At 36.1% G+C, this 24,211-nt stretch overlaps 1 protein-coding gene across 2 annotated transcripts; it reads right to left on the bottom strand.

The window, feature by feature from the left end:
* On the bottom strand, positions 1–22,990 carry LOC121726455 (venom acid phosphatase Acph-1-like). Of its 2 annotated transcripts, none has more exons than XM_042113838.1 (8): positions 22,972–22,990; positions 6,603–6,710; positions 5,599–5,709; positions 4,408–4,665; positions 2,857–3,039; positions 1,710–1,830; positions 863–1,080; positions 1–192 (listed from the first exon to the last, which is right to left on the bottom strand). In XM_042113838.1, exons 2-8 carry the CDS (start codon positions 6,705–6,707, stop codon positions 37–39), a joined length of 1,152 nt encoding a protein of 383 aa, XP_041969772.1. In that variant the 5' UTR covers positions 6,708–6,710; positions 22,972–22,990; the 3' UTR covers positions 1–36. The 2 variants fall into 2 exon arrangements, with proteins under 2 accessions (XP_041969772.1, XP_041969771.1); XM_042113837.1 differs by lacking the exon at positions 22,972–22,990 and adding an exon at positions 16,874–16,963.
* Between the last annotated feature and the right edge of the window lie 1,221 nt (positions 22,991–24,211).

The following is a 24,211-nucleotide window of genomic DNA, read 5'->3' as shown; positions in this document are numbered from 1 at the left end:
TAACTGTAAAAAAATATATTCAACAATGCATAGCTATCACAGTTCGGTTTTGATGTTGCAGATCTTGTAGTAGTCGTGTTCGGGGAGGGCGTACTCCAGGGTGCTCTCCCGGAACCGGTCGAAGCTGGTGTCACCGCTGGCGAAGTGGAGCTGCTGGACCTTGGACTCGCCAGCGTGAGGGAGGTAGATGGGCTGGAAGATTGGTTTATATGATGAGAGGTGAAGTACTAAGTTTAGGATATAAGGAATGGGCATGTGAATTTCGCTTCGTTTTGCTTCTCTACGCTATTAAGTTCTGATGGGATATTCAGTCCGACATGATCAAAAGAATAGTACATAATGTTACTATCATACCAGTTCCGAAGTATCTATCTCTACAGACAAGTTTTAGCCTGACGTCACATTATACTGTCTTAAGAAGACACAGTTAGCATATTCTTGGTTGCTGATACATGCGTATATTAGGGGATGACCAGACAAGATATGGGAAAAAGTACACCAAGTTCATAGCAAAATTATAGCTCTCGTGAACATGAACAATAAATACATACGTGGCAACATAAAAATAAGGCCTAAGATACAGTGCAGAAAATGCACTGTATCTTAGGCCTTAGCCGTGGCCACAATTCACAAAGAAGAGCCAGCAGGCGCTCGCCCGCGCGGGTGGAGCCGTGGTGTAAGCGCGAAAGCGATCCCGCGGCCGAATTTTTGGTGGGCAGGGGCTGCGTCCACTACCATCTTCCGGGCGCAGTAGGCACCCACATACTTGCCGACAGGACTTCCCGTCCGCAGAGATGCTTAAAAGTATTTTCTCGGCGTAAAAAAATGCCTACTATTATTCTGTACTGTACTGTGTACTCACTAATACTGTCAGCTCTCCCGAGCTGATGGATCTATACAGCTCGAGCCCAAACAGCGAGCCGTACTCGGGGATGCTCTGCTCCTGCTGCTGCACCTTCGACACCTCCATCAGCGAGCCGATGTTGAAGTCGTGAGAGGAGAACATGCGGAACCGCTTCTTGACGGTCTTGCCCTCGGCCAGGGCGCTGGCTGCCTCCAGGAAGTCGTTGAGGATCACGCCTGGAAGGTAGACGCGGATGAGAGCCAAGTCAGTGGAATATCGCTTACTCTATGCATTCTCTACCTTTAAGTCGAAAACACGGATGAAAAAAAGACAATATCAAATTTTAGGTACTTAACTATAAAAATCTTGAATTCTTTTCCACCACAGCACCTAACTTTTATAACATTAGATTCGTAAATACTTAGTGCTGTTGGGCTATTGCTAGAAAAATAATTGTACTTAAACGTTGCAAAAATGTCGTCATGAAATCAATATGGAGGCAGTTAATAAGCATAATGTTATACGTGGGATATCATAAATTTATACGTGGAAGAGTCATGCTTTGACTTTTGAGAAATACCACGTTCTCACAGAAAACCGGCGTGAAACAGCACTTGCGCTGTGTTTCGCCGAGTGAGTGAGTTTACCGGAGGCCCGATCCCTTACCCTATTCCCTTCCCTACCCTCCCCTATTCCCTTCCCTTCCATACCCTCCCCTACTACCCTATTCCCTCTTAAAAGGCCGGCAACGCACCTGCAGCTCATCTGATGCTGCGAGTGTCCATGGGCGACGGAAGTTGCTTTCCATCAGGTGACCCGTTTGCTCGTTTGCCCCCTTATTTAATTAAAAAAAATATCTGGCTACCTCCTCCAATTTTCTTCATCTCATCTGTTCTGAAGTACAGTCTGTACGCCAACTTGGCAGCTTCTCCCAGTCTGGGCATCAAGGGCTTAGCCCATTCTGGAATTTCCAGACCCATTGCTACCTGCAAAAGAAGAGTTTAACTTTAACACCAAAAAATACAGTGCGGGATTTAAATTTTTAAAGGTGTAGGCTACTTTATTTCTGCCGAATACGAAATCTGCCGCCCTCTGGGCGCTGCTGCCCCTAGGCCGAGGCTTATACGCCCAAATGGCAATTATAAATCCAGGGCTGCCAAAATTACTCTGAGGGAGCTTAGAATAATGCCAACATAGCTTTGCATCTTTTTTTTTATGTTTGATGTCACCAATGTATAAATCCAAATCCTTAGCTAACACAAACATTCATTCCAACAAAATTCTATAAGAACAGTCAGATTTATTTCGTCTTTTATTTAATTAGTAATCTTAATAACCTTTGAGACGCGATACGGATATCAAACTAGTTCGACCTCGTGACCCCTACTCGGGACTCTCTAAATCCAATTGCCCAAATTCCATAACCATTTAATCCAATGATACCCCAACCTAATAGCCCATAAACCCCGACCCCCATAACTCCGCATACTCAAAGGAATAAATCACACGAAATCTGTATTCCAAAATATCACTGCTGACTCGAAGATTCGAAGTGATAAACTGCGTTGCTAAATCCTAATTTGATTATGGTTTGAATACTATGTGTATTTTTTAAGATAGGTACTTAAAGAAAGAGAAGAATATTATTTTCATACTGTTGCTTAAAATGTTTGATTCAGAATAGAATAGAACTAGATACATAGAATGTTACTCAACACAAAAGTTGAGTCTTGAATCCCCGGACGTCTTAAGTTTCACGTTTATTTAGATGAGACGAATTTTAGAAGAAGAGATAATATATTCTTAATAAAATCTCGTAATCCATAATAATACTATAAATGCATAAGAGATACTCTTACAAATACCTACGTCTTCACAATTAAACCGCTGAATCTTTGATGGATATATTATAAAGATCCACTTATACCCAGGAAAAGGCAATAGTTTTTATTGTACTGTTCACATGAGTTGCTGATCAACAAATTTGTAAGCAACAGTTGTAAAAAACTTACTTCACTCCGGAACAAGTCGAACAAGACCTGGAAAAGGGTGACATCTTCAGTGAAATCCCTCCCGGTGTTGGCCTTGATCACGGCGATCAGGTCGGTGTAGTTGGCGAACTCCTCGCGAAGGGACTGGGCTTTCGCGTCCGACATCAGCTGCTTGAAGTGCTGGCAGTTGGAGTAGTAGCGGAGCTGGAAAATGAAGAAGAACGGTTATCTCACTCTTTATTACGTGAGTACCGCAGGAGGAATAAGAGGTTGATGCTAATTCTTTATTAGGCCAGGAGGTAGTAGCGGGGAATATTATGTAAGCATAATATTTTGCTCATTTAAATGGCAAAGCTTCAAAAAGCTTTAATAGTTGGCAATTATAAAAGGTATAAAGACAGGAAGTCTACATATTTAAGTCCTAAAGAGATTTCTTAAAAGTCTAAAACGAGTTCAAATTTGAATTTATCCTTGAAGCGGTTTCCAGATAAAATATTTCCTCAACTCTAAAAATAAATTCACCTTTATAAAAGTTACTTTGATATTTGGCCACTGAAAGCTTAGAAAAATTTATAATCCCTATTTAATGATCGCCTTTAGGCGACTTAATAATACGGATTATACAGGTTGCGAAAATAAGTGATAATACTTTACAGAGTTCACTGTGAGAGTAGCAGCACTGAAAAGCCAAAATTTTTTTTCACTTTTGTATGGGGAAACTCGTGACGCTCGGGCACTTGCCCATACAAAAGTGAAAAAAAAACATCTTTCAGAGCTGCTACTTTCATAGTGAACTCTCTACAAGGAACACGTACACACCCTAAACTTTAGGGTAATAATACTGGTGATAATACTTTAGGGCCTAAAGAATTATCACTTATTTTTGTTACACACTGCATAAGTGCCTACTGCCTACTGCCAGAGAATGATTTTTAAACTAACTGTGTGGTAAAGTGGTATACGTTATTGGCAGACGCAGTATCGCCTGGAGATCAAGGCTACTAAATATTTATAAGCTATCGTCTCTATCAGCTATCGCACGCTTGTGTTACATTTTATACATTATGTAAAATACGCAATATATGTGATATTGGCATTTGCCACTGAATCGGAAAAATTGAGTGACGTGTAGACTGTAGAGACGGGTACGAATTCTGAAGATATTTTATGACGGCCTTCATTATTTTTGAGGTCATGGGGGCTAACAAGCAGGTGGAATGATGACTGAAATTATGCAGTAACCCTGAAAAAATGCCACCTGAATTATCGTTTTTTTTCTCTTAAGGTGTCATTCTCGTTATAAGGTGATGTGATTTTTTAAAGCTGTTACTCCCACGTTGCTCTTTTTAAGAAGGTAATAAGGTTTTCATCGTGGAAATAGCATCCTAAAGAAAGATGAATCTCTTACGGCTTAAACTTGGCTCCAGTTATTGTCTTAAACATAAGCCACCAAAATTGTAACTCCAATCTAAATATGCCAATTGCCAACGAAATAAGAGTACGCCTAGTATTTCTAACCATTTCTTTGGCTGAGTACACTTCCATAGTGTCTTATTTCGAGGGTGTACTTACGTAATCTTCAGACAGCGGTATTGCGGTGTATGGCACGGGCTGCCAGACCTTCCCAAGGCCTTCGTCCCACTGCTGCTCCGGTGCCGGTGGGTACAGCGCCGACATGGCCATCATAGCGGTCATCTTCGTCCGCTCCTTGTCGGTGCTCCTCAGCATAATCTCGTCCTGGAAGTAGATTTGGGAGAGCAGCTTCCAGCCTGAAGGCCCATAGCGTTGACGCAGGAATTTGCCGATCTGGTATGCCCTGCGTTTGCCGACCTGGAATTTATTGAATAAGTTTTTAAAGTAACTTCTATAATGGAAAGCCACAAATTGCAACTTACGAAACATTCCCCTTTTACTTTTCTGGACTTTTGACATGAGAAAGATTATTAATTTATTAGAATCCATCATATTAAAATTATGAATTATTAATATATTAAAATTAATCAAAATCCAAGGTATCAATAAATAATCAATGTTGGTACTGCTAGCTAATCGGTGAAAACCTCTCATAAATTGATTAGGCCAATACGTTCTGCTCGACTGGTGCTCAAGGAAATCAAAGATTTGTGTACTTCTTACTTAATCATAGTACAGTTTACAAGGCAGTAGATATTGCCAGCGACTTATTTCCATTTCGCATTAAATAAAATACAGTGTAAATTTAATTGCTATAGAAATTAGCTTTTGTCCTTTTCCGTAGTCTATTTTCTATCTGGGCCAAAATTAAAATCGTGCAGTACCGTCGAAATGTATTCGGTATACAAATAGCTAATCATTTCCTTTTTATTCCAGATTGTAAAATAGCGGAAGACCATCTTTTTTTTTAAATGAAATAAGGGGGCAAACGAGCAAACGGGTCACCTGATGGAAAGCAACTTCCGTCATCCATGGACACTCGCAGTATCAGAAGAGCTGCAGGTGCGTTGCCGGCCTTTTAAGAGGGAATAGGGTAATAGGGGAGGGTAGGGATGAGAAGGGAAGGGAATAGGGGAGGGTAGGGAAGGGAATAGGGTAGGGGATTGGGCCTCCGGTAAACTCACTCACTCGGCGAAACACAGCGCAAGCGCTGTTTCACGTCGGTTTTCTGTGAGAACGTGGTATTTCTCCGGTTAAGCCGGCCCATTTGAGCCGAAGCATGGCTCTCCTACGTCTTCTATTTTGTAACGGCTGGCAGGTAACATTCAAAGAATGGTTGTGATCACTCACATTGGTAAGTCCCTCCAGACCCTCAATGTAGGTAATGTTCTTGATCCTTTCCGGATCCTCAGCCAGGGATAGCTCGTCAGCATCAGGAGACCGCTCTCCGTGCCTGTTCACCTGAAAACATTAAACAGGCAACTCTTCAACTGGTGCATAAAGGTCTTAAACAAAGAAGTCTCAGGGATGCAATAGTAGCTGATCAAGTGGAATATGCATTGCCGAAAAAAGCCGAATTCTCACCACTCTATGTTACCTTAGATATTGATTCGCCAAAACGAAGCACAAATATTTTCTACTAGCAGAGCTGGCCTATTTGTGTCTAATCAATACAGATGCGGATTTGTTTAGAACAAAACCGCATTATCACCTGTTTTGTTTTTTCTTTGTATTAGATAACTGAACAATAGCATTCTCACGTCATTGACCGAGGTCGTTCGCGTACATATATTCTTTTTCTATTATGTTACTTGCATCATAAATGCATAAAGCAAATGAAAACGACTGTATGTTTTTTGATGTTTCTATAAAATATTTGAACCTTCTCGAGTGTTGGAAAGATTGGTTACCGCAGATAGATAGAGCAACTATATTAAATCTAACTACTGCCTAATATCTTTTTTTTTGTTTGTGTCGATTGCGCTCTCTAGGGGAGCAACCATAAAACGAAGTAACTTCGGACCAACTCTTCCAGAGTCGTCTCGTATATCGAATCTCGGATAAGTGAAGACGAATACTAATAACGCATGTGCAATTCAGCATAGGCGAGTTATAAATAAATAAATAAATAAACGTTTATTCCCCTTTTTTGACCATTACACCACAAGAATAATACAATTAAAAGACAAAAATAAATACATTTAACGTACTAGTACAAGATTGCAGATAGTATACAAAACAATCGACATTTTATGAGATGTTATGACAAGTTATGAGATGAATCGACAACCGTTTCAGCGAGCCTATACCCAATTCTCCAATTGATCCCCAAATCCTTGACAATCCGTACTCACCACGAAAGCCAGCAGCATCTCCCGATCCTGCCCTCGCCTGCTGGTGACAGAGGCGTCCGTCAGCTCCAGCCGAACCAGCGCCAGAAGAAACAACAGGAACATCATCGTCTGGAACACAATAAGTATAGATTTTAGAGTTCTCATTCGTTACTGGCAGAAGTAAAGTCTGTGATAGTTGCTACAATTACCATAGTCGTGTCTCTTTTCGCTTTCGCTCGCGGACATATTGCTATCGCACTGTGCGATTCGCTTATGAAGTTAGTATGTTTATTAGGTAGGTTTCAGGGAGTCAATATGTAAGTATTTACAGACTTACAGCTGGGTATCTTAAATTCCAAGGTGAACTTACTATAATGATTGGACTATGATATAGTATGGATACTGGGGCCGTACCACGAAACCGTTTTGAGACTCAAACAATCGTACGAGAATGCCGCGTCCTACACTAACAAACGTGAAATGACGTTGTTAGAGCAGGACGCGGCATTCTCGTTTGATTGTTTGTGTCTCAAAACGGTTTCGTAGTTGGTCTACTGGTTACAGAGTCTACTTATTTTCTGTAGAGTCGGCGACTGGTAAAATTGGAGTTTCCTTAAATTTGTTTCTTTAGCTATTAGATACCCACTTAACACTTACTACTGTTTGCGGAAAAGCCTAAGCGACTGGAGACAACAACTTTAACATTGTATATTTAGAAGAGGCAGTATATTGCTACATCTATTAAGAGGAAAAAAATGAGGAGAATAATCAAATGATACAGGAAAATATAAACTTAGTCACGTGTCAGATTTAATGAGCAAGAAAAACCGGCGTTAGAACTGTGAGGTCTCAATGAACGAGTTAATCTGCACGTGTTGATATAATCAGTTGACCTCAGAAACTATACTCATTATCCGCACTAAATACGTCGCTAAAAATATGATAAAACAATCTACGAGTCAAATGTAAACATAAGATAGTGTATCTCTTAAATTTTATTAGATACTTACTATAAACAAGGAACACTTACTGGAAGATGATGTGACAGATGTGTACAGTCACAATGAAAAATAGTCTTAACTCCTATTATATTCATAATCCATTCCTATTACACTCCACGACAAATGGGTTATTTAGAGTTTCGGGAAAGACATTGATAGTTTTTGTCCCAAAAAATTAAGGAAGTCCTGATGCTTCATCAATATTTAGGCGATATACTATAAACGAATTATTATTTTTTAACCAAAAATTAAAACCGACTTCCAAGGTAAAAACAATAAGAATATTAACTAAAAAGTATTAAATAATTCTTTTTCTAATAGTGCCTATTCCAGAATTCGTCAAAATCCCAACTATTTCTGTACATATTATAGTCTTCACTACTTTGAAGTCGGCACCAGCCAATTAAACCATGACTTCAGTCAATATCAGAATATCTGAAATATTTGGGACTGGTACCGACTATTATTATTATGGTAGCATATTATTATGCTTTCAGTTCTTAAAAAAACAATGAAACCAAAGAGTCAGAAGTTCTCTAAGCACTTTTGGAACCATGGTATAACCGTGGAAAAATCTTACTTGGTAGCGTATGCTTAGAATACTTCTAACTAAATCGAAATCACTATAATATTATGTTTCCTTATAAATTTTGAGGAGCTCCCTATAATATAACACATGGATATCATTATCAAATTGCCAACTTAGTAACCGTAGTACCAACGTGGTATAATAATATACTTTAAAAGAACAAAATAATTTTGAAAATCATGTATAATGCTGGTTAATAATGTAGGAACTTAATTTTTCTTTTCAGCCCTGGATACTCTATTTTATGATTTTTTTAATTAGCCTATACTGTCCCACCGCTGGGCAAAGGCCTATCACTGATTTTAGTTGTCTACAAGACAAGGCTTTATGCGTAGATAACCACTACGAATATTAACAATCCATATTGTATTACTGTAAGCAAAATTGTGGTAAATGCTTGGAGTTGTCTAAGCGATGCTGCAATTTCTAAATTTTCATCTTAAAAGGTTCAGGAGTTCTGTTCAGTACCTTTGGACCAAGAGACACCTTCGTATGAAATTTCCCTTATTTGTAACATAATAAATCTTTAAGTTACTAGAAACAACATTTTAACCACTATGTGTTTTGATAAATTTCAAGGATTTCCCTCAATTGCTCATAGATCCCATCATCAGCTCACCACTTTCGTAACTGTCATACAAAATTAAGATTATATCCTATACAACAATACGAGAATTTTGAAAATCGGTCCACAAACAACGAAATAATCATCAAAAACATCTGCTCCGATGTAAATATCATGAAAACTACCAACAATTGGGTATTTGTGTGATGACCCATGGTATAATTATGATTGTGATGAAGATGATCAATCAAATTGATGTGTTGACTTATGCTTTCAGTTGTTTAAACAACGCCGAAATCCCTGAACCTGTATCTATAAGGATACAAAGGTTCTGTTCGGTACCTTCGGATCCAGGGTATAACCTGGTGCAAAGTCTTATTTTTTGGTAGCATTTACCTCGAATGCTTCAGAAAAAATCAAAATCACTATATATTTTCATACAAATTTCAAGGAGTCCTCTCGATTCCTCATGGATCCCATCATCAGATCACCACTTTTATGAACATGGTACCAAATTCGGATTCAACCCTGTACAACAACAAAAAATCATGAAATTCGGTCTATAAACGGCGAAGTTATGGTTGAACATACAAAAAAAATATACAGAAGAACATATAACCTCCTCCTTTTTGGAAGTGGGTTAAAAATATATGCGCATAAAATCTATACAAAACTCATAATCTATCTCTTTAATTAAGCTTTAATTCGTAAGATACACAAATCCACAAACTTCTGAAGCGATTATTACACAGAAGTTTCAACAACTAAGAAGTTAGTTGTATTCATTTTCTGTTAAATCGTAACTTGAGATACATAATAACCTAGATCTGCTGATGTTAATGGAACTACAAACTTTCGTGTTTCAAAACTTTGTCGTTATGAATGCAAACATAAGATATAAATTAACTAGAGATAACCACAACTCCGTTGCGCCAAAATTCGTTTATCGTATTTTAACCCTGCATTTATTCATTAAACAGTAATCGGCCAAGTGCAAGTCGGACTCGCGCACGAACGGTTCCGTACCGTTATAGAGCAATAATTGGCCAAAAATTGTGTTTTTGGATGGGAGCCCTTAAATTCTTATTTTATTTAAATATTGTTATTAATTATTAAAGCACATATATATTTTAGGCTTTTGTGAAAATTTCAAGTGCCTACCTATTGCCATTATTGATATCACGCAAAAAAGGCCAAAAAATCACGTTTGTTGTTTGACCCCTTTAATATTTATATTATTTATTTTTTAATATTTGTTGTTATAGCGGCAACAGATGTACATAATCTGTGAAAATTTCAGACAGACAGACACACAGACGGGCAGACGGACAGTCAGACAGACGGACAGACAAAGAAGTCTTAGTAATAGGGTCCCGTTTTCACCCTTTGGGTACGGAACCCTAAAAACTATCCTATGTCATTTCCCTAGACTCAAGTTATCTCCGTCCTTCGCAGAAACCGTACATTTGAGATAACCGTACCGCAACTTTGTTAACTAACTTTGACGTTTATCATTTTTTGAGTAACTAAGACATTCTCATCACAATACTATACAAAATATTACAAAGGCAAGGGTTTGGGAATGTCTATGTTTGTTACTTCTTTACTTCTAAACGACTGGAGCGATTTTAATAAAATTTGGTATGAAACTAGATGTTACCTTAGATTAAAATAATATATTAGGCTGTGTTTTACCGCAGGAAAATATCACAATTTATTTTCTTTAACAAGTCGCGGATAACACCGCGGGGCACAGCTAAGCAGTAAGTCCATACTAATATTATAAATGCGAAAGTGTGTCTGTCTGTTACCTCTTCACGCTCAAACAGCTGAACCGATTTTGCTGGGTGTAGAAATACCTCGGGTAATAGTCCCGAGGCATTTTTCCGGGATAAAAGGTACCTATCATATTATACATCACACTTCACTTCACAACGCCTCGCCAACGTTTAACGCCTCCGTGGTCTAGTGGTATAGAGCGCGACTCTTGACTCGGAGGTCGTGGGTTCGAATCCCGCGTTGGAAACATGTTATTTCCAAGTTTGGTTAGGACAATGCAGGCTGATCACCTGATTGTCTGACAAGTAAGATGATCCATGCGTCGGATGGGCATGTAAAAAGTCGGTCCTGCGCCTGATCTCTCGCTGGTCGTGTCGGTATTCCGTCCCACTGGGTTATGAGAGTAAAAGGAATAGAGAGTACTCTTGTGTACTGCGCACACACTTGGGCATATGTATATGAGAAATACCAGCCACGTCTTCACAGAAAACCGGCGTGAAACAGCGCTTCCGCTGTGTTTCGCCGAGTGAGTGAGTTTACCGGAGGCCCAATCCCCTACCCTTTTCTCTTCCCTAACCTCCCCTATTACCCCTTAAAAGGCCGGCAACGCACCTGCAGCTGCGAGTTGCTGCGAGTGTCCATGGGCGACGGAAGTTGCTTTCCATCAGGTGACCCGTTTGCTGGTTTGCCCCCTTATTTCACAAAAAAAAAAACAGATAGGCATACACACTTTCGCATTTATAATATTAAAGTATAGTACGTATGGATTGTAATTTCTCAGTGTAGATTCATTCACGCTCTAATTAAATCTCAAGCTGATGATCATAATGATCTACTCTGCTAAATTAAAACAATCAGGATAAAATAATTCCAGCATCGCAAATACCATTAAACTTTTATTCAGAACCTTGACTGGAAGTTGTATAAGTTAGGTTAACATTAAAGTAATTGAATTACTTTTAACTCCTATTGTAGCAAAGTAACTGTGAAAATTTTACAGTTTTTAGTTTTTACCTTACTCTAAAATACGTTTGCTTTAAATCTGGAGGGTTGAGATTTTATCTGGTGAATATTTTACAGAATCATAGCTTCATAGTTAGGTATAGTTAGCTTACAAGTGATTTCCTACTTCTTTTAACGTTAAGGTAAATACTCTTCCCGTGGCTTCGATAATCTTGAACAATTAACTAAGTATACTGTACTCGGCGAAACATGGCGGTGGCGGTCATTGACTCCCTGCCAAAAACATGTCATTTTCTATATAAACCGCGATTGACAACATCTGACACTTCATTGTCAATCGCGGTTTATGTAGAAAATGACAAGTTTTTGACAGGGAGTCAATGACCGCTACCGCCATGTTTCGCTGAGTACAGTATAGTATTCCTAGCATACAAACTTTGACGGAACGTATAATTAATAGTCAGGGTTCCCTAGAACAGTTTTTTTTATTACTATCAAGCTACTTTTTGTGAGTAGCTTCATTTTGATAAGACGAACAACATTTTTATCTGCGAAAAATCTCGAAAGTGGTAGCTAACAGAAATAGAAAGGATTTCATACTTTGAATTGATGGTTCTAAAATATGGATTGTTCTATTTGTAGGACAATATTACTCTTAAATTACATAACTATTAACCTATCAATATACAAAAAATCAGCTGGTTAGGGTTCCGTTTTAGAGCTCCGTAGTCAACCAAGTTATGTTAATTACAGAACCCTAAAACGGAAGAGCAGTTGCCGCCTTCATCTAGTATAAAATATAAGTAGTAGCGTAATCGGTCAATCGTAGCGATAACGTAATTATAATCAATAATAAGGCTGTCAATCAAATTAATAATTGCAATTAATAATACAATTATTACATAATTTACAATCCGGAAGCCACTGTTGAGCGTTTAGATAACAAAATTATTTAATTTATAATTATTAAACGTTTAATAATTATAAATTATTTATACTTTAAAAAAAATAATACATACAGGTATGTGTGCGCTGCGAAAAGACCGTATAAGTCATAAAGGTCGGTCACACCAAGACGCGACGCCGCACATCTTGAAAATGTTTGCCAAAATATCGTTATTATCACCATACCACATCACCATTAGCGCATCACGTAGGCGGTAGGTAACGGACTGATGAACGAAAGTGATAATTTCCGCGTTTTTAATAAGTATTAGAATGAAAGTAAATACATTTTAAAAATTTCTTTAATCTTGTATGATATGACTTTATTTTGGAACTAGCTGTCTCGGTGAACTTCGTGTCACTTTAAAACCTTCCCTGGACTTCTACGAATATTTTAAGACTAAAATCAGCCCAATCTGTCCAGCCGTTTTCGAGTTTTAGCGCGACTAACACATTTGAAAATCCATTTTTATATATATAGATAACTTCAGTTGAAGATATTTATTTAGAGGTAAAGTCGTAAGAATGGATGTCAGATGGGAGTGTGCACTAGCGTCTAGCTCAACCAGTAAAATCTAGGTCACAGCCGACACCTAACGCTACATCTCAGATGTCTGGACCTAAACTGCATTGGACTTTTGCATTCCCGCAATGGATTTGCGGCTTTTTGATTGTATTTTACAGTATTTATTACTTTTACAAGCAACAATAATAATATTATTATCATCAGTTATTGTATATTACTTGACGACCTCAGTGGCTCAGTGGTTGAGCGCGTTGTCAGAGCAATGAAGCTAATACAAAGGTCAGCGCTCATGCCGGGGGTCGCGGGTTCGAATCCCGCCGACGGAACAAAAAATTTCGTATGTTCCTGGGTCGTGGATGTGTATTAAATTTGTGTATCATAATATAATTAAATATATGTATAATAAAAAGTACCGTTGTCTGGTATACCGTTGTCAGGTAGTCGTAACACAAGTCCTTCAGGTACTTACCACGGGGCCAGACCAGGGCCGTAGCTAGGGGGGGGGGGCATAGTGGGGCAATGCCCTACCTTAAAATCACAATGCCCTACCTTAAAAATACCAATAATCGGCCAAGTGCGAGTCGGACCCGCGCACGAAGGGTTATACCGCGCACGTACCGTTATAGAGCAAAAATAGTATGTAACCTAACCTACCTAACCCTTATTTTTTTTTTTTTACTTTTATTATTAGGGATTTATTAAATTACATATATTATTAAGGCCTTTGTGAAAATTTCAAGTGCCTACCTGTTGTCATCATTGATAGTTAAGCAAAAAATGTTAGAAAAATCACGTTTGTTGTATGGGAGCCCTCCTTAAATATTTATTTTATTTTGTTTTTAGTATTTGTTGTTATAGCGTCAACAGAAATACATAATCTGTGAAAATTTCATTTCTCTAGCTATTACCGTTCTTGAGTTACAGCCTGGAAACAGACGGACAGACGGACAGACATCGAAGTCTCAGTAATAGGGTCCCGTTTTTACCCTTTGGGTACGGAACCCTAAAAAGAAAGACCTAAAGGACTTGCATTACAGGTATTAGACAACAGAAATATACTTTATTCTTATATAAACTATACATTATATAGTTAAGATTTTTATTATACCTTTAAAAACTGTTCCGTTGGCAGGATTCGAACCCGCGACCCCCGGATTAAGTTGCCACACGCCCAACCATTGGGCCACAGAAGTCGTCGATAATAATTCTTTATTCTGTGTATAGATGGCATTTGAATCACGATTACATGAAGCGATGCGTCCATTTAATTATAATAGTATCTGTGAATACCATGGATTGCAATATCGGCAATCTTTCGTACGGGGAATCCCAGTTAATAAACATTTTACATTACCGAAAGGTTGTTTATGATTGTTGGTTGTTTGGTTCAAGTGAAGTAAAGTAAAGAGTGTTTTCTTCAAAAATAAATACAGTTCTTTTTTGTATTGACATAATATTAAATTGAATATTCTTTGATTTCGCGATAGATATACGGGCTTTCTTTGGAAAAAAACGGAAGGTTGAAGAGCAAATTGACGACGAAAAACCTCACTGCTCAAAACAGGTGAAAGCGCAAAATACAATCGCTACTCGTGGATCACTACATCCAGAAGTTTAACCATATTGTTCGCTTGTTCTTCGTAATTGAGGATTTAATAATATGTAGTTCTTAGATATAGTGCTCATGCTTTGTCACAGATTTTTTTTAAGTATCTAAGAATAACTATTGAATGAATTGAATACATCATTGACCTAGAGATAAATCAAAACAACAAATACTAAAAACAAAATAAAATCAATATTTAAGGATTCGTGATTTTTGGCCTTTTTGCTGCATAGTGATATAAATGGCAACAGTAGGCACTTGACATTTTTGCGAAATCACTTAATTAATTAATAATACAATTAAAATAACATTTATATTTAAAGGGGGCTCAATTACAAAAAACACAATTTTGGCCTATTTTTTATCTATAACGGTACGAAACCCTTCGTGCACGAATCCGACTCGCACTTGACCGATTTTTTTTGCTTCCGCCCTACCTGTAACCGACGCTGCCCTACCTCAAATTTGACTCTAGCTACAGCCCTGGGCCAGACTGACGTGGTGTGAAGCGTCCATAGATATTATAATTAGAATTGACAAGCAGTAAGCTGATTATGAACTATGATCCATCCGGAGAGTCGGCGTTTAAAAAAAAATTTAAATAAAAATCAGCTGGTCCTTCTAGAAGTGAGGAGATAGACAGACACGACAAACTTATAAGTTATAAATATCTGTTGTTCATCGAGGTTTAAAAGCAGTTATGTTGACATGGTGATTGTTTATAATTGTTAACTTGTATTTTTAGTATTTTTAAGATACTTACTTATATCTTCATATAACAATTTACGACATTATAATGACCGTATAATCTTTTTATAACGTTTTCGATAACAGATATCACTAACCGTATACCTAATGGCACCCGATCCAAATAAATAGTTTTTCCACGAAAATTTGCTAAGCTAACATAATATTTTCCTTAGTCTATGGCTAACAGTAACAGCAAATAAAATAAGTAGAGAAGAAAGAAGAGGGTTAGTAATCTTATATCTTTAAACGACCAATTCTTGTGATATATATATATATATATATATATATATATATATATATATATATATATATATATATATATATATATATATATATATATATATATATATATATATATATATATATATATATATATATATATATATATATATATATATATAAAAACCCACGGCCGCTGACTCACGAGCTAAGCCAAACCACTGGACCACGAAGGCCTCGTCTTTAAAACTCATCTGATAGTGTTCAGTGATAGCTCTCATAGCAATAAACCCCGGCTTCTAAGGTTTTCTGACCCGTACGAGTTTCTTCTCGCCGGATTCGTTCCACAACCGGTGGTAGGCACCATAGTTCCGACGTTCAGATTTTTTTTGTAAAAAATTAACTCTGAATAAAAAATATTTGATTTGATTTGACAGGGATCTATTAAATTACTATAGCACTTTTAATTGGCTAAGCTTGACCGGTGCTATTGAATAAACTCCTGTCAGAAAACTTCGTAAGCCCCAATTTCACCAACGACTGTTAAAGTTAACGCTCGAATTAGTATCACTTTACCTCTTTCGTTTTTCTTATGATTGAAAGAGAAGACTTGAATTTTAACAAGCTGTTAGCACTAACAGACGTTGGTGAAATTGGGGCTTAACCTGGAATCAGGCGGCCGTTAGTTAATTGTACAATCTGTTTTGACACGAGATCACGAGAGTGATGTTAATAGCATAATGCACTATGCTAATTGCCAATTAAATTGTAATTATTGATACATTATACCAGTTAGGGACCACAGATATTAGAGTAGTATAATATACAGTGTGTAACAAAAATAAGTGATAATACTTTAGGGTGTGTACGTGTTCCTTGTAGAGAGTTCACTGTGAAAGTAGCAGCGCTAAAAGACGAAAATTTTTTTTCACTTTTGTATAGGCAAGCGCCCGAGCGTCACGAGTTTCCCCATACAAAATTGAAAAAAAAAATAGTTTTTCAACGCTGCTACTCTCACAGTGAACTCTCTACAAGGAACACGTACACACCCTAAAGTATTATCACTTATTTTTATTACATTCTGTATAAGAAACGCGATTTTCTTCTTCATAGTTATAGAATATAGAGATTGACTTGTCACTTGAGTCTATAAAGTAAAATAATACTTGTGGAGGGTAGAGTGAGAGCCTGCTTCTTGTCGTAAAAAATCGTTTAATTACGTTAAGAACTTTAGTCATTTTTATAGCACAAATTTTTTCTAATAAATTCATCTATGAAATTTTGGAATATGTTAAAAATTAACCAACGTGGCTTGCTTAAATCTAAATAAAATCTATGAAAACACTTACTGTAGTTTGCCAATTACTCCAAAAAAACTAAACTAAATAAATTTAAATTTATATAAAAATTTAGTATCAGACCGGCGTGTGCGCGGTCGTCTAAGATACTGGCGCATGCGCAAACTCGCGGTCTCGACCTTATATTATGCGTTATCTATTTTGCATGTTCGAAAATAAGGAAAAAAACACGTGGACACCATAAAATTAATAAAAATCTTGCAGCAAATTAAGGAAAAATTCCAAATAGATTGTTGATAGGTTTTGTTTTTCTCTCGTCGCAAGACGCCATCTACTGACTGCTCCTGTCTTTAATGATATCTACTCTCCCGAATTTATAAATTAAACCAAGTCATAGTCTTGATGGATGCTCTGAGAAGGTTAAAGTAGGGAAAAACGGTGAACAGACTACGGGGGTTGAATAGACTGCATAACAATTTTCTTTCCCTTAAGAGGGAAGATCTTTTGAATTTGTTTTATGGTCGGTGGGTTGGCGGGGTATGGGGCATTAATTTTTTGCGATGTTTGAAGGGTCATATCTGGGGGCACGGCAGTGCCCCAGCTAAGCTTTTTAGCAAAGGCACGGCCGTACCATACTTTTCTCGAAGCGGTTCGCGGCTTTTTCACACCCCCTTTATCTTCGATGTTAACAAAGCTAGGGATTTAGAATTTCAGTCACTAGGAGCAAGTATTAAAACTAGCTTAACCTCCAAATTACAAAAAATTTCGATAAATAGTATAATAATTACAGATGGTCAAAGTAACTACATTTTGTCACTCACTGACTGACAGATCATCAAAATTCTAAGGTACTTCTAGCAGACTTAGAACCTTGAAATTTGGTATCCGGATAGATCTATTCACAATGAAAGGAAAAAATTATGAAAACGGCCAAGTGCGAGTCGGACTGGTGTACATAGGGTTCCGTACCATAAATTTGTATGGGAGCCCCTCTTAAATAATAAGTTTATTTAATTTTTATTATTAATTATTAAAGTTGAAATACAGTTGAGTATTTTCTGAAATTTTTAAAAACCTTACTGTTACCATTATGGATATAGAGCTAAAAACGGGAAAAAAATCGTGTTTGTTGTATGAAGCCCCCTATTAATAATTTATTTTATATAAATTGGATTATTGGCTTTTATAACGACACCAGAAATACATAATTTGTGAAAATTGCAACTATCTAGCTATTGCGGTTCTCGGATACACGATACATACGGATGGACGATGGACAGACAGCGAAGACTTATTTTATTAATAATAGGGTTCCGTGTTCCGGTCCCGAAAAGAAAAAAAATCCTTCAAAAAAGAAATAAAATCCCACCAAAACATAAAATGTAAAAGGTGCCAAGCAAAATATTGCATAACTTTAATACTTCTGTCTTAAAAAGTTTTCAGATCACATTCAAGCCAAGCCTTCAACTTATTTTGTAATTTAAATCAAGATTCAGTAAATGTATCAATAGATTTCTTTATTCTATAATTATTATAGTGGCTTGGCAATGAGCACAAGAGAAACAAATATAAATCTGCATATTTGGAGGATTTCATACTTACACCGACAGCAAGCGTAAATTATTTTAGTAGATATGTAACAACGCATGTGGCCGATGGTACCCAATAAATGCAATTAGTGGCTGATTATTTCCCTTGAGCTCATTGTGATTTTTTTACCAATAATTCTTGCCAGTTATGGCAAGAATTATTGGTAAAAAAATCACGAATCACGTGCCATCTTTTACCAAAAGCTCAGTGTTGTTTTTAATTAAAACCAACAAAAGTTTTATTACATAAAATATCCTTTACCTATAAATAACGTGCAGGTAAACCCGTCCGACAGAAAACATTTAAATTGCTTTTAAACCTAAATCATTAATTCGTTTTACCGAAATGTCACCGATGGTTATTTAGGATGTTTTATTTTAGTAAAATCGGCCAAGTGCTAGTCAAATTCGCGCACGAAGGGTTCCGTACAGTTAAAGAGCGAAAATGGGTAAAAAATTTTGTTCTTGTATGGACGCCCCCTTAAATATTTACTTTCTTTTAATTTTATTAATAATTATTAAAGTACAAATTAATAATATCTTAATATCTATTGGACGCTTCACACCACGTCAGTCTGGCCCCGTGCTAAGTACCTAAAGGACTTGTGTTACAGGCACGAGACAACGAAAATATATTTAATACTTTTATACTATACATATATTTAAGATTTTTATTATATCATACACATATTTAATACACATCAAGACCAGGGAACATTAAAAAACTTTTTGTTCCGTCGGCGGGATAAGAACCCGCGACCCCCGGCTTGAGCTACCAACGCGCTCACCACTGAGCCACAGAGGTCATCTTATATAATTTAAGGATTCTGTGAAAGTTTCAAGTGCCGCGGTGTTGTCATTAACGATTACAGGCAAAAAACGCAAAAAACATCACGTTAAAATCTTAACTTTATTTTGTTTTTAGTATTTTTAGCGTTCCGTAGTCAAATGGCAAAAAACGGAACCCTTATAGATTCGTCATGTCTGTCTGTCTGTCTGTCTGTCTGTCTGTCTGTCTGTCCGTCCGTATGTCACAGCCATTTTTCTCCGAAACTATAAGAGCTATACTTTTGAAACTTGGTAAGTAGATGTAATCTGTAAACCGCCTTAAGATTTTGATACAAACATGGAAAAATTAAAAAAAAATTTAGGGGTCCCCATAGGTACAACTGAATCAAAAAAAATTTTTTTTCATCTAATCTATGCATGTGGGGTGGGTATCTATGCATAGGTCTTGAAAAATCATGTTGAGGTTTCTAATATCATCTAACCTGAATAGTTTGCGAGAGATACTCTTCCAAAGTGGTAAAATGTGTGTCACCCCCCCTCTAATTTCTAAAGTAGGGGCATGATAAGTCTAAAAAATATATGATGTACATTACTATAAAAACTACCAAAGAAAATTGGTTTGAACGAGATCTAGCAAGTAGTTTTTTTATACGTCATAAATGGTAAACCTTAAACCAACAAAAAAAATTTTTTTCATCTAACCTATGCGTGTGGGGTATCTATGGATAGGTCTTCAAAAATCATAATGAAGTTTTTTCTGCAATTTTTTTCTAACCTGAATAGTTTGCGAGAGAGACTCTTCCAAAGTGGTAAAATGTGCCCCCCCTCCCCCTCTAACTTCTAAAGTAGGGGCATGATAAGTTTTAGTTAAGTAAGATTAAGTTTTTTAGACGTCATAAATGGTAAACCCTAAATTAACTTTCATGAAATCAACTGAAACATAAAAATAAATCAAAACCCTTTTAAATTCATAAAAAATAAACCTTATTGTTGCTGCGGAACCCTTCGAGGGCGAGTCCAACTCGCACTTGGCCGGTTTTATTGTTATTGCGGCAAGAGATATACATAATCTGTGAAAATTTCAGTCTAGCTATAGCGGTTCTTGAGATACAGCCTGGGGATAGACAGACAGACAGACGGACAGGCAACGAAGTCTTAGTTATTACTAATCCCGTTTTTATCCTTTGGGTACGGAATCCTAAAAATTAAATTAAATTGTTTTCCAAAACGTTAACATTTATCATCCCATAAAAATTTCATAGAATTTTTAGTAAACGTATTTAGGGCGTTGAAATAAATATATTTTGTACTACAAATATTAAAAACTATAGTTTTTTTATTATTCGTAGATTTTGTAATGTTAATAATAATCCCACCAAAAATATTTATAATTGTAAAATCGGACAAGGACTCACGCACGAAGAGTTTCGACATAGGATACTTTTATCCCTGAAAAATGAACGGTTACCGCACGTTATAATTATCAACTTTATAACTACACTAGCGACCCGCCCCGGCTTCGCATCGGGTATAAAATTTACAGGGTGTAACAAAAATAAGTGATAATACTTTAAGGTATGTACGTGTTCCTTGTAGAGAGTTCACTGTGAAAGTAGCAGCGCTAAAAGACCAAAATTTTTTTCACTTTTGTATGGGGAAACTCGTGACGCTCGGGGCCTTGCCCATACAAAAGTGAAAATTTTTTTTCGTCTTTCAGAGCTGCTACTTTCACAGTGAACTCTCTACAAGGAACACGTACACACCCTAAAGTATTATCACTTATTTTTGTTACACACTGTACAGCCACTGAAAAAAATATTAAAATCGATTCAGCAATTTTGACTTGTATTCATTATTACTACCCGTGCCCCGCATTGGTCGGTACCGCCGCAACAGCTACTTCCCGCAATTTTTAAATCTGTAATATCTTCGAAAATATTCATTTTAAAAATCATATGCTGTGAAGGGACATATAGATCTACATATCAACAATGTATTTAAGTTATTTAATTGAATAAGGAATAATGCTGTATTTATTAAAATTGCTTCGAAAATTAGCCATTATTTGCAAAATTATTTGTCGTAAAAAGAAAATGTAAAAGAAAACCGCATCAAACTCCGTGATTAAAGGGAACAAAAGGACATGAGGGAAAAAAGCGACTTTGTTTTATAATATGGACTTATAATCTACTCGTAGTTATAAAGCTAATAAAATCGTAATACTGAATGCTGAACCGTTTTTAGGGTTCCCTACCCAAAGGGTAAAAAACGGGACCCTATACTAAGACTTTGTTGTCTGTCCGTCTGTCTCTACCTCAAGAACGGTAATAGCTAGAGAGTTGAAATTTTCACAGATTATGTTTATCTGTTGCCGCTATAACAACAAAATACCAAAAACAAAATAAAATTTATATTTCAGGGGGGCTCCCATACAACAAACGTGATTTTTTGGCCTTTTTTGCTCTATATCAATAATGGCAGCGTCAGGTAGGTACTTGAATTCTTCACAAAGTCATTAGTTATGTGTTAAATATTAAAATAAAATAAAAAATTAAAGGGACCTCCCATACAAAAACTACAATTATTTTTGGCCTAATTTTGCTCTATTACTAGTACGGAACCCTTCGTGCGCGAGTGTGACTCGCACTTGGCCGATTATTTTTACATTCTGTATTTGTATACAGCTTAATACAGGTGAAATGTAATCAAATAAACACGTATGTTTAATTTTTTTTATTCTCTAGTTTTTGTAACCCATCCAACCAGTATCGAGTAAGCCACTCCTCGAAACGAGTTGCAAAAGGTTACATTTAATGTCTAACAAGATTTTATAATATTAACAATTTTGTGTCTCATTTGCATAGAAAAATAATATACCAGCAGCTAGATTTAAAATATTATTTTTAGAAACTTATTAGTTATTACAATAACAAACATATTTTTGCAAAAATAATGTGCATAGAGTTATTTTTTTTCTATGTTCGTTTAGATTTTAAACGATTTTAATGTTTTTATTAAAATTTAAGTACTTATTAATTATTTGAGACTGAGTGTTGAAGTGAAATGAAATTATGTATATGTGGATAAAATATGGTTATAAATATTTCAGTTGATCGCATATTTTGTCATAGTTAACGACTTCCAAAGAATAATAATTTAATAAGTTAAATTAATTTCTAACATTTTGTATTCTTTTCAACAAAAAAGTACTAAAAACAAAATAAAGTTAATATTTAAGGGTGTCTCCCATACAACAAACGAGATGCCTTTATTGCTCATAATCAATAATGGCAACAGGTACGCACTTGAAATAGTCTCAAAATTCTTAATTATATTTGTACTTTAATAGTTAGTTAATATTAAAATTAAAATATTTTTTATGGTGCTCGGACCATACAAAAAAAATTTTTTTTTGCCTACTTTCGTTCTATAAAGGTATCGGACAGGAGTCAGGACCTTATCGTGCGCGAGTCCGACTCTTGGCCGATTTTTTTAAATTAGTTTAAATAATATATAAAAAGTAATTATTAATTATTATCATAATAATAATAAGCTTATAAGATGTTATGAATAAAAAAAAACAAATTGAAAGAACTTTTTAGTAAGAACTGAGTAATGGCTATATAAAACAGTTTAGGATGTAGCTAAGTGGATAAGCTAGATAAGCTCTATGTATTTTGCTTCGTAAATATTGCTATGCTGTCAAAGTCTTTGTCTCAAGTAATCCTCTGGAAAGTCTAAGAAAATCTTGTTTAAAAATGAAAAACTCACAATAAAGGCTAAAGTTAAAAAGCTCGGAGCCGGTTTCTTTTCGTGTTTGTTTTTTTCTTTTTTCGCTTCTTCGTTTATTAATTTATTCTGTTTACTGGTTTCCTTCGCTTTTTCGCGCGCGTTCTGTCTTTGTTCTTTCGAGGGTCTGTGTTTTGCTGCCATTTAAACAATTTTGTTAACGTCCATAAAACTTCATTTTGTGTCACAGTTTTGCACCACAGCTAGCTTGCAGCTCTCTCAAAACACAATTTCAAAATATAACCTAACTACTATATTTTAGCTCTCACAAAATACTCTCCAAAAACAAATATCAACTAGACACTAACACTATAATTTAACCGTCATCTTTTCTCACTACCACCACGAAACTTTTGCGAATAATTTTAGGAGTTTGAATTAACTTCATAGCATGACGTGATGGCATAACTTAACATAATTTATTTTGTTATCTCTGTGTGTGGTATGTTCTGTGTCACGATCAAGGTCTCGAGACCGGAGGCGGAAAACTAAACCAGTTGTCTTTATCTCTCGAAGGTTTTTTGGATCCTTTGATACACTTATGTCATAATATCAATATAATATAGTACTCGTATCACATAACAGTCTTTACACATGTAGATTGTAGGGCCAACAAGTAGGGGAAAAGTCAACGGCGGTTAGCCGGCAAATGCTCATAAAGTTTCCTCGGTGCGGCGCTACGGGTAGCGCTTATCATCAGCCAATTCGGTTGCTCGTTTGGCTATATTAATTTTAATGAAACTGGTTTGTGGTACGGGAATTATTAGCCCTCAATAACGAGTATTTTAAAATACTTGAGCATTTTTTTAAACTAAAGTCCCTGGTGATATTTAGAAATATAAAACAACGCCATCTATGACCGTCAAGAGTGTACCTCTGACATAACGTGTTCGGTTTGTATTATTTTTAAATAAAAGCTACCTCACATCGTAGTGAAGTAGTTTCCCGACAGATGGTGCTTCTTAAACTTAAGCACAGTATAGCAATTATATAGGGTTATGTCATATTGTTATATTGTGATTTAAGGTTTTTTTAATAAAATTCATTAAAAAATATAATTTTAACATATTTAACATTAAAAAAAATATATACTTAATATTAAAATATTATTTTATACTAACTGACCTGTGGCATAAATTATAAAATTATAACACTAATTATTAATCAACGAACATATTAATATGTTCGTTGATTAATTATTAGTGTTATAATTTAGTTTACA

Source organism: Aricia agestis, chromosome 4 (genome assembly GCF_905147365.1).
Source record: "Aricia agestis chromosome 4, ilAriAges1.1, whole genome shotgun sequence".
NCBI lineage: Eukaryota > Metazoa > Arthropoda > Insecta > Lepidoptera > Lycaenidae > Aricia > Aricia agestis.
Note: the sequence above shows the minus strand (reverse complement) of the source record. Positions and strands in the feature narration are given on the sequence as shown.

Bases quoted from the DNA above. Each gene is read 5' to 3' on its own strand.
- LOC121726455 (XM_042113838.1), bottom strand. From the start codon at position 6,707: ATGATGTTCCTGTTGTTTCTTCTGGCGCTGGTTCGGCTGGAGCTGACG. The intron at 5,710-6,602 runs GTGAGTACGGAT...TAATGTTTTCAG, and splicing joins AGATGCTGCTGGCTTTCGTG to GTGAACAGGCACGGAGAGCG. The intron at 1,081-1,709 runs GTAGCCAGATAT...TCTACCTTCCAG, and splicing joins GATGAAGAAAATTGGAGGAG to GCGTGATCCTCAACGACTTC.